Source organism: Oryx dammah, unplaced genomic scaffold (genome assembly GCF_014754425.2).
Source record: "Oryx dammah isolate SB20612 unplaced genomic scaffold, SCBI_Odam_1.1 HiC_scaffold_7, whole genome shotgun sequence".
NCBI lineage: Eukaryota > Metazoa > Chordata > Mammalia > Artiodactyla > Bovidae > Oryx > Oryx dammah.
In genome coordinates this window covers 40631268-40642504 of record NW_024070191.1, presented here as the reverse complement: position 1 = coordinate 40642504, position 11237 = coordinate 40631268, and the positions used below count along the sequence as shown (strand labels likewise).

At 50.8% G+C, this 11237-nt stretch overlaps 1 protein-coding gene across 2 annotated transcripts in view; it reads right to left on the bottom strand.

Annotated features, from left to right (window-relative positions):
- Nucleotides 1–2172: 2172 nt before the first annotated feature.
- Nucleotides 2173–11237, bottom strand: part of NKIRAS1 (NFKB inhibitor interacting Ras like 1) — a 20345-nt gene continuing 11280 nt past the window's right edge. For both annotated transcript variants that reach the window (XM_040243304.1, XM_040243305.1), the window contains exons 3-4: nucleotides 7678–7919; nucleotides 2173–2709 (exon numbers count right to left, since the gene is read on the bottom strand). In XM_040243304.1, coding sequence (XP_040099238.1) covers nucleotides 2467–2709; nucleotides 7678–7919 — 485 coding nt within the window. In that variant the 3' untranslated portion in view covers nucleotides 2173–2466. The remainder of the gene's footprint in view (nucleotides 2710–7677; nucleotides 7920–11237) is intronic.

Genomic DNA, 11237 nt, shown 5'->3' with positions numbered 1-11237 from the left:
AGGGAAAACTCTTTCACAACCAGCAGGAGGCAGAAAATGCTTTCCCAGAGTTCACGGAATCCCGAAGCACAGATTTTTAGGCTCTGGGGAATAAACAAAGTTATTTTTTGTTGGCAAAATTGTGTTGATTGTACTGGTTCCTATTTTGATTAATAAAGATGTATTTGAGAATAGTTACAATGATTTAAAATTCACGGTCCAAAACCACAGTTACATTGGCACCAACCTAATACAAGGTATTGAATACAGTTCCCTGTGCTAGAGAGTAGGTCCTTGTTGGTTACCTATTTTATATGTAGGAGTGTCTGTTAACCCTAAACTTTTCATTTCTCCCTCCCCTCCTTTCCCCTCTGGTAACCATGGTTTGTTTTCTGAGTCTGAGGGTCTGTTTCTGTTTTGTGAGTAAGCTCGTCTGTGTCATGTTGAGACTTGACATGTTGGTCTCTGACTTACTCCACTTAGCGTGATAATCATTGATAGCTCCTTGGTTCTTTATCTGTGTGTGGTCTTTGCTGACATCGCCATTTCTGAAGAGCCTAGATGTGGGTTGTTTTGTAGCTTTTCTCTTGATGTGAGTCTGTCTCACGTTGCCTTGTGACTTGATTCAGGTCATGTACCTTTGGCAGGAATACCCTGAGGTGATGCTGTCCTTGTCAAGGCACCGTGTCAGTTTGTCCCCTTACTGACAGCATCTACTTTTTTGATATTCATTTGCTCTGGATCTTTAGTTGTTCCATGTGGGAGCTAGTTCCCCGACCAGGGATCAAACCCAGATCCCCCGTATTGGGAGCAGAGTCTTAGCCCCTGGGCCACCTTGGACGCCCGTCCCCTCTTTAGGGAGAATATAAAGCCATATATATATATATATATAATGATTTAAGATAGTCACTGCCCTCAAAGAGCTCATTGTTTTGTTGGGGTGACAAGTCCAAATTACATTTGCATCAACCTCGTGTTGCCACTTGAGAAGTGGCTCTCATGGAGAAGTACCTACAGCTGTCGGGGCCAGATGTGAGGTTCGCATCCATTCACTGCATGTTCAGAAAGAACAGTCCTGCTGCGCACTGAGAGTGCCAAGCTGAGTTCAGCAGAGGAGCAAACTGCAGGACGGCTATTTGTGGGTCTCTTTGCCACACTGTGGCATGAGGGATCTTAGTTCCCGAACTTGAACCTTGCCCCCTGCATGGGGGAGCATGGAGTCTTAACCACTGGACCACCAGGGAAAGCCCCCCACCCCCATATATTCCCTATAAATACTATGTGCTATGCTTAGTCGCTCAGTTTGATTCTCTGTGACCCATGAGCTGTATCCCACCAGGCTCCTCTGTCCGTGGGATTCTCCAGGCAAGAATAATACTGCAGTGGGTAGCCTTTCCAGTCTCCAGGGGATCTTCCCGATCCAGGGATTGAACCCAGGTCTCCCACATTACAGGTGGATTCTTTGCCATCTCAGCTTTAAATAATTGTAAAAGTATTTATCTCTGTTTGAAAAAAAAAAAAAAAAACTACAGGTTCGACACTCAGTAACTAGGAGAGAAGGCAGGGAATGATTTAACCATCTGAGTGATAGTTCTTTAACCAAAAAAAAGGTGATGAGAAATGTTAATTATAAATCGGCCAGTGCTGCCAGCATGGAAGTTCTGTATCTTATATGCCATAGTTCTTGCCTTGCAGTCACTTAACAGCCAACTGAGTTTAAATTCACTGAACTTCATCATCTTAAAAAGTATTCAAGATAACTGTTTACTAGACCTTTTAAATTATTATTTTGTTGTTGTCGGACCACTTATCTCACATTTAAAACCAATAGTTAACTGCTTTCATGGTTGAAATGATTGACTGGCTTCTTACTTTGCAAGTAGTTGGGTAACTTTGACTTGTTCACAGTGGAAGCTTTACTAGCGTTTAGCAGCTTCCTAAAGAAGGAAGAACCAGTTTGAACGTATTTACACCACCTACTCAATTCATGCTAAACATAATTTCAACAAAGTTAAATCATACACTTTGTTCTGTTTAGCAAGATCTCCACCAGATGAAGTTTAGCTTAACTCAGTGCTCCAGTTGTTTACTGTTTGTGATCCAGTCTGGACACACGTGCAGTGTCATTTTAGAACCCTAGACAGGAGACGATTAGAAGTCTGCATAAAGTGGCGCAGGGTGGCCGCTTCTGAGAAGGTTAAAGGTGAGCAGAGCTACTCAGGTCATCTGCATACAGCCAAGCTTTATTCAAGTACCGTGTGATGTAAATAGCACAGGTGCTCGATTCAGGGACACGTTTCAAACAATGAGGGTGCAAGTACGTGATTTCAAATCAGGCGATACAACTTAGCCCAGGTAACTTAATGATAACTGAAAGTGCATCAGAGGTTTCCTAGGAACCAAGGCAGACACAAACGGCCTGGCTTGAACATGTTCACAGACACCTAGAGACAGTCCTGACTGAAGGACACTGGTGCGCCTGAAGTTCTAGTTCTCCGAGCTCGAGTTGCCTTTGTTCTTCCTTCCGGGCAGAGGGAAGCTGGATTTGCTCTGGGGCTGTGAGAGCTTGCTGGCCAGCAGGGTGAAGGGCTCGATGAGGGTCTTGCGGTCGGTGACCGTCACCTCCCACAGGCGCACCTTCTCGCTCCTGGCCCACTGCTGGGCCACCTCAGCGTCCACCTGTCTCTGCTCCGAAAGGTCGATTTTGTTCCCTAGAACAACGATCGCCACCTGGAGGAGGGACGGAGGGAAAGGTCACACACTGCAGCGTCAGCTCCTAGACCAAACGGAGAAGGAAGACTACCGTGTAACAAACCGCTTTATCCGAGCTGCTTCTGAGACGTGACCTGCGTGGTAAGACGGCGGGGCAGCACCTCACTGCTTCCTTTGTGCATTTTGTTAAAAACCAGTGCTGTGAGATGCTGTAACCTGTGAAGTACCTGGGGTGTGAATGGAAGGGAGACTGGGGAAATTGCTGCCTGGGGTACAGATAACGGTCTGACTGAAGCGTGCCTGCGTTTCACTTTAGCTCTTACCTGCTGTCTGGGAAGTGGGTTAGATGTCCTTGAAAACACAACAGGGCGCCCGGAGCCGGGAGAGGTCTGCACCCAGGGGAGCTGACTCTCCACTCCACTCACGTTCAAATCACAGCAAAGCGCCTGAGGCAGGCACTGAAGTACCTGCTGAGCGCGTGCCCCAACGGGAACACTGTGCGTTAAAAGCAGGGCGAGCGAGCCCTCTCTCGGTGGAACACTCGCCACGCTGGGCACACTCGGGCGACGCAGGCAGCAGTCACAGGGCAGCCAAAGCCGCGGGGAGGAAACGGCATCCGGGTGTTGAGAGGCCCGCCAAGCTGACTCAAGCCCGAGGTGGGGAGGCGGCGTGGGCACAGCCCGGAGCCCCAGGCGGGGCCCCGCCGTCCGAGGCGCTCTGGCCGGTCTGTAACGCCTGCTTCTCAGCAGGAGCCGCCCTCCCGGCGCGCTGGTACACCCACCCAGCTTCACCTGCGCCTATCCTTGCCCGCTCTTCCTGACCGCAGAGACGGCACGCTTTGCCTGCAGATGCCCCCGCGGCCGGCGTCTGCATAGAGGCCTCCCCTGCGGCCCGTGGGACAAGCCCTGCTTGGCGGTGCCGGAGGGCGGCGGCGGGGAGGGGGTCCCCTCGGCTGCGCGCCGCCCCTGCCCCGTCCCCGCCGCTCATCGCCTAACGGCCCCTGGTCACCCCACGAGCTCCCCAGCGGGATGCGTTCAGCCGGGCGGATGACCCGTCGGCACGCTTCAGAAGACAGAAGCAATGGGAAGGGAACTTCCGTGTACTTCCACCAGCGCACCTAACCGCCCTCCGCATCCTCTAAGCCCACGTCCACCCTCTAGGCCAGGTGTCGCTCCACCAACCGTGCCCTCGCTGCTACACCTCTCCACTGCGCCGTCCCGCACACAACTCTCACCTGCGAAATCCTCCCAGCATCCCTCGCCAGCCCCCGTCTCCCTCTGTGCTGTGTGCCAAGGCGTTTCAGTCCTGACTCTCCGCCACCCCACGGACGGTAGCCCGCCCGGCTCCTCTGTCCCTGGGGTTCTCCAGGCAAGAATGCTGCCGTGGGCTGCCATGTTCTTCTCCAGGGGATCTTCCCCACCCAGGGATCGAGCCCGGGTCTCCTGCACTGGCAGGCGGGTTCTTGACCACTGCGCCCCTGGGAAGCCCTGCCCCGCCTATGGGACAGGACACTTACCGTCTGACTCCACGCTCTTGAGCTGTGTTTGCTGTGCTCAGCTCCCTCACAGCCGGCCCAGCAGACTTTGAAGTGCTCCGCGTTTAAACACTACTTCTCGACTTGGTTGATCTGCCTTCAGCATCTAACAGAGCGTGGTCACTCCCTGCTTTTTAAAGCGCCGACTTCACTTGCCTTCCGGTCTCTTTGCCCTCGTCGCTTGTCTTGCTTCAGCTTCCGAGGCCACTTCCTGTGCAGACCCCTCCGCCGCGGTCTCAGTGCTAACCACTAAAGGTCAGCGTGCTTGAGAGTGAGCTATTGGACTAAACGCGGCTTCGCACCTTGTCCCCCACGGTCAGAGTCAGCTTAGAGCAGTCAGTTTAAAACTAAGTCAAAAGGAAGTTCAACTTCCTTCACATGAAGGAAAAACGAAGCTACGAAAACACCCTTCACCTAGAAGAGTCACGAAATTCAGACATTTAGGCACAGGGTTGTCAAGACTGCACAACGGACGCTTTCACTGTCTTCCTACAGAGGGCAACTCCGCACCGTCTCCACCCTCGACTCAAGCTCCTGACTTGTGCTGGCGGATCTTCAACTATCTGCTAAAATGTACAAAATAATACAAGCCCAGGACCATTCACTGTAGCGTGGTTCATAATAGCACAGGGCCCGAGATAAGGCGCGTCCACCAACCGGAGGCTAATTACATATGACACCTCTATAGTCACACAATGACTGCGAGGCAGGCTTAAAAAGAGTCCTGAGTACTCCTAGGGAAAGGACTCCAAGATGTATTACATGAAAAATGCAAGGTGTAGAACAATAAGCCACCTCAGGCATAACAGAGAAGAATAAGAAAAAATATGTACATTTCTATTTGCTTGTATTTATATGAAGAAACTGCAAGGGGTGCCCCTCGACTAGGAAGGTGGGAAAATATTTTAAAGACACACTTGGGTACCAGAAATGGATGGCTGAGGACAGGTGGGAACCAGAGTTCACTGGAGTCCTTTTGATGTACCCGTTTTATTTATGAACCATGCGCAAACATTCATTTTCTTAAAAACAAACATGAAAATAAGTCATCTAACCCAGGCTACACCCTCCCCTCCCGCCCGCCCGCCCCCAGGGAGCCTCAGCCAGCACCCCCCATCCCCGCCCCCCGGAGCAGCCCCTCGGATCTCAGCAAGCAGTCTCCGCAGGGAGGCCTCCCCGCGCGGCCGCCCGCCAGCAGCCCTGTGGGAGCGGGGACTTTCATTGTCTCCTGTGTGCCCAGCCCCTCACCAGAACAGCCGCCCACAGCCCAGGAAACTGTCCAAACTCGTCTACACGGAGCTACCACCTCGCCCCGGCAGAGGGGCTGTTACTAAGAAGTCTGTAGACGGGCTTCCCTGGCGGCTCGGCGGTACAGTCCGCCTGCCACGCAGGAGACACGCGTCCCACCCCCGACCCAGGCAAATCCCACCCGCCACGGAGAGCTACGCCCGCGCGCCCCAGAGCCGGCTCCGCAGGAGGAGAAGCGCAGTGAGAAGGCCGCGCGCCGCAACTGCAGAGCGGCTCGGCTCGCTGCGACTAGAGCAACCCGGGCAGCAGCAAGACCCAGCACGGGCAGGAATACATGATAAAAAAGAACAAAGTAATGCCATCCGTAGCAACATGGATGCACCTAGAGATTATCATAACTGGAGTCTGAAGAAGACAAATACCACGGGAAATCACTTATATGTGAAATCTAAAATATGACACAGCTGACCTGCCTGACATAGAAGCAGACTCTCGAACAGCCTGCGGGGGTCAGAGGAGACGGCGGGGCGGGGCCAGCAAACGCGAGCCTTCATATACAGATCGGAGAAACAGGGTCCTGCCGCACAGCAGTTTGTGACACACTACAGTCCCGCCTATGTCAGCATTCTTGAAATGACCAGGTTACAGAAATGGAGAACAGGTGAGCCAGTGACTAAGGAGGGAGGGCTGGACAGGGAATGCGTGGGGAAATAAGAGGTCCTGCCGCTGCTGCCAAGTCGCTTCAGCCGTGTCCGACTCTGTGCGACCCCATACACGGCAGCCCACCAGGCTCCCCCGTCCCTGGGATTCTCCAGGCAAGAACACTGGAGTGGGTTGCCATTTCCTTCTCCAATGCATGAAAGTGAAAAGCGAAAGTGAAGTCGCTCAGTCGTGTCCAACCCTGTGTCCCCATGGACTGCAGCCCACCAGGCTCCTCCGTCCCTGGGACTTTCCAGGCAAGAGTACTGGAGTGGGGTGCCATTGCCTTCTCCAATGCCTGCATACATGGTAAGTCGCGTCAGTCCTGTCCGACTGTGCGACCCCACAGACGGCAGCCCACCAGGCTCCTCTGTCCCTGGGATTCTCTAGGCAAGAGCACTGGAGTGGGTTGCCATCTCCTTCTCCTGAGGGACCCCTGCAGTGCTGGGAAGGCCCCCAGCTGTGTCAGCGTCAGGGTCTCGGCTGTGTCATCTACGATGCTGCTGCTGGCGTTTAGTCACCAAGTCGTTTCTGACTCTCTGACCCCGTTATTTGCAGCCCACCAGGCTGTCCACGGAATTCTGCAGGCGAGAATACTGGAGTGGGTTACCATTTCCTTCTTCAGGGGATCTTCCCGACTCAGGGATCAAACCCGTGTCTCCTGCCATTTCAGGCAGATTCTTGACCACTGAGCCAGCAGGAAGCCCTGTTCTACAATAGTTTTGCAGGGTGTTACCAGCACTGGGGGGAACTGGTGAGAGATCGCTGCTGTTTCTTAAAATTGCATGTGAATCAATAATCATCTCAAAATTAAAAGTCTGACATGCAAAAATATGTAAAAATTAGGTTAAGACCATCCAGTGGTGTTAACAGGTTCATGACACGGTTCCCTGAGCACTGAAAAGGTGCTCTTGACCGGGAGAAAGCCTGGAACAAGAGAGCTCCAGGTGGGGAGCCAGTGGCTGAGGAGGACTGCCAAGGGGACAGGACCATCCCACTGAAGAAGTGTGCAGAAAGCAGGCCCCTGGCGCGGCCCTGGGGTGCAGGGACAGAGGAACGGACACGGGCCAGGTCACCAAGGGCTCCACTGACCACATAAGAGCTTATTTTCAAGTGGTACATCAATAGAACCCAGTAATTATTCATTTTTTCCATTTCTTTCCTTTTTTTTCCCAAGGCTGAAGACAATCCTATTTATCCAAGGAGACAATAAAAAGCCCTAGGAAACAGTGGTCCCAAATGATATGAAATGAACTATGTATGTGAGATATGGAGTCATTAAAGTTTAATTTTACATGGAAACAAGCAAAGGCAGAGCCAAGCGCTGGTCCTGGTTGAACCCAGTCAGTCCTGTATTTCCTAGGCTAAGAAAAAAAAGTCATGACTATTACAGATATTATGAATACAACTGAATGCTTTTAAAACATTTTAATTGCCCAGAAGTCCATGCTACAATTTAAACAGAATTCACAGTTGCTTTTTTTTTTTTTAACAGCCCCACTTACCTCTTTTTTATCTTTGAACTTATCAATTTCCTTCTTCAGAAGCTCCACTCTTTGAAAGGATTCAAGGTTATTCACACTGTACACAAGAACAAAGCCGTCGGCAAATGAGAAATAGTGCTTCGGCAGCTCCACGCCTTCCTGCAGGCCTCGGGTGTCGTACAGGTGCAGCTGCTCCTTGACGCCCCGGTCCGTTTCCACCGACGCCATGTACACGTCCTCCAGCGTCTCGCAGTCCCCCAGTCCTGGGCGAGAGGCCAGTCATTCTCTTTGAAGCCTTTACTGCACCTGTTAGCACACTGCCTCTGCCTTTTGGCTGCCTGGTGCACAGGATCTCAGCTCCCCGGCCAGGGACTGAACTCGCAGCCCCTGCACCAGAAGGCGGAGTCGCAACCGCTGGACCACTGGGGAAGTCCCCAGAAATCACTTTTGTATATACCAATGTGAAATCATTATGCTATTCATCTGAAATGAATAATGTTATCTCAGCTTTATCTCCATTTTTAAAAGAAGCTATTAGTTTTTGGACAGCTCTACCAATTTTTGAGTATTTTGTGTGTACAAGTTGGCTTTCTAGGTTCCTTATTTACTATACCAAAGAATCATATTTCCACTTACTAACTTATTTAAAATGAAAAGTAGTTAAGATTCTTTTTTCCATATAGGAATATTTTAGGAATAAAAGATAAAAGACATACATATCTATAAAATACATATTCCATATAGGAATAAAATATAAAAATTTGGCAATGAGGTTTACTATTACTTATTTTTAAAAAGTAGCTTACAAGAGTCAGAGAACTTAACGTCTAAAATGGTAATTAAAGTCTGGTTTTTAAAGTTGTTTCAACAGCTAAGCGGCCCTGTTTTCTTCATCAGAGTCAAGGACAGGACTTGGGTAATCTTGATTTTTCTCTGCACAACTTCCACTATTTCCAGGGTCTGTTTAAAGGACTCAAAACTTGCATGTCCAGTCTGCGTCTAAGCACCAGGCCTTAATCCCCAAGTACCTACTGTGCACTTCTGTGTGACGTCTTCCATGTCCTTCACACTAACAAGACTTGTTCCCCTTCCGCCCACACCTGTGCCTCCCCCCCGCTTTGTCCAGTGACTGCCATCCATCTGCTCAGTGCCAAGCGTTCTCTCTGAATGAAGGAAGTATGGGTGAAAGTTAGTGACTCGGTCGTGTCCGACTCTTTGTGACCCCATGGGCTGTAGCCCCCCAGGCTCCTCTGTCCATGGGATTCTCCAGGCAAGAATTCTGGAGTGGGTTGCCATTTCCTCCTCCAGCAGATCTTCCCAGCCCAGGGATCAAACCCAGGTCACCCGCATTGTAGGCAGACTCTTTACCAACTGGGCCTCCAGGGGAGCCTGGTGAACACGGATGGAAGTCTGGGTGAATATGCTCCCAAACCAGCCCCTTGACTGCTACGGTCTCTGCTCAGCCCACCGCCTGCTCCCATTCCCCTGGCTTGTGCCCTTCTCCTGAACCACTACCAACAGCTCACCCTCTCCAGACTCTGCTGAAATGTCCGCTCTGTCGCTTTCCTCTGGATTTCCCTCTACTCCCCATCCTGCGCTTCTTGTGTCTTGCACAGGTAAGACCATCTCACCCGTCCATCTTTTCATATCTGTCCCCTCAGAAAGTGGAGGGTAAACTCCTCTAGAGCCAGCACTGTGGCTAATCTCCCTCTAGTTCTGAGGACCAACAAATCGACTCACGGACGTAAACAGTCCTCAGAGATCATCTGAGTGGAATGAGTGAGTGAGTGAGCTCACGCCTGGCGCCCCTATTTCAACCCCCTGCTCCCAGGAATGATCAGCCTTGAAACGGGCATCTTACTCTGCTCCATCCGTCGTCCATAACTTCCTTGAGAGAAACACCCATTCGGTGTACATGGCAAGTATTCAACAACGGTTTGCTGACAAGGAGGTTAAGGTGAGAAGGTGAACACTCTGAATTTCCGTGACTAGTGTGACAGGAAGTCCATGAAGACACAAACTTGGAAGGGCTTTGATTACAAAAAAATTTTAAAACAAAAACTACCAACACTTTGGTCACGGTGGATGTTTTCTCCACCAAAAGCCAGTCTGGTTCCCTTCCTCCCATTAAGCTGAGACCTTTTGAGATTTTCTCATCCCATAAACCGTGTGGAGTCAGACTCGCCAGCTCTCTGGATCGCCTCTCCCACTCCCACTTCGCCTGCCCCATCCCAGCAGGAGACCAAGCTGCACTCCTGGAAAGGACGGAGGAGAGGCTGCTAGGATGGCAAACTGAGGGCAGAGTGGAAACAGGCAAGTCAGTGGCCTGCTGCCAACTGTGGGCCAGCTCTTCACCCTCTAGGCAGAGGAATCTGGGGAATCTGACCACTGAAAAAGTTGGAAATCCTAAATATGCTAACCTCTCAGGTTAACTATTAATGACAAATGCCCCACCCAGGTCACCTTATAATGAAGCAAAGTCACGAATCCTACCCACGGGCTCAGAGCTTTAAATTAGCTTTTCAGTTCGCCATTGTTAATTACTAAGCAGACAACCAAGGGATACCCGACCACTGAGAAGAGACCAAAAAGCAGGAAAGAGCACCTGGAAAGAAAGAGACTCCAAAAACTACCAAATATTACACTTAGAGAGATAGTGCATTCATGAAATAAGAACAAGATACTAAGAAATGAAAACTGAATATAAAGGCTAAAAAATAAAGGTGAGGAAAATTCCCATAAAGCAGAACCAAACACTGAGAGACAGAAAACAGGAAAGGAGAAATTTTAAACATCAGCGGGTTCGTCCAGAAGATCCAGCATCCAAAAAAGAGAGAGTTCTGGGACTTCATGGAGGTCCTGTGGCTTAAGACTCAGCGCTTGCAACGCAGGGGGCGAGGGTTCGATCCCTGGTCAGGAACTAAGACCCCACACGCCATGCAGTGTGGCCAAAGCATTTAAAAAACAGCATGTAATCACAGGAAGACGTTACATTCGGAAAACCACCTCAGCGTGTGTGCGCTCAGTCGTGTGCGACTCTGCGACCCCATGGACTGAAGCCCTCGGGGCTCCTCTGTGCATGGGATTCTCCAGACCAGAGCACTGGGGTGCGTTGCCATTTCCTTCTCCAGGGGATCTTCCCGACCCAGGGATCAAAGCCTCGTCTCCAGCATAGAGAATCACAGGGACAGGAGTAAACAGCTTTATTTGGAAGCCCCAGGGTTATGACTGTGCCCAGCCACAGAGGGCTGTCTGAGGCTGTCATCGCCCAAGGCCCCATTTCATCGTGGAACATTTTTCACCCAAAGAAAGGACTGGAAGATGTGCTCCAGCAAACGAAGGGTGTAAACAAAAGATGACAAAAGGTCTAGAAACAGGAATTGAAACCCAGAGAGAAGAAAGAAGCCAAGGGAAGTCCTGCGGTGATAGCTGTGCAACAGGCCCAGAGGACGCCGGGTCCCAGAAGGTCTCAGCAAAAAGTGTGCAACAGGCCCAGAGGATGCCGGGTCCCAGAAGGTCTCAGCAAAAAGTGTGCAACAGGCCCAGAGGACGCCGGGTCCCAGAAGGGCTCAGCAAAAAGT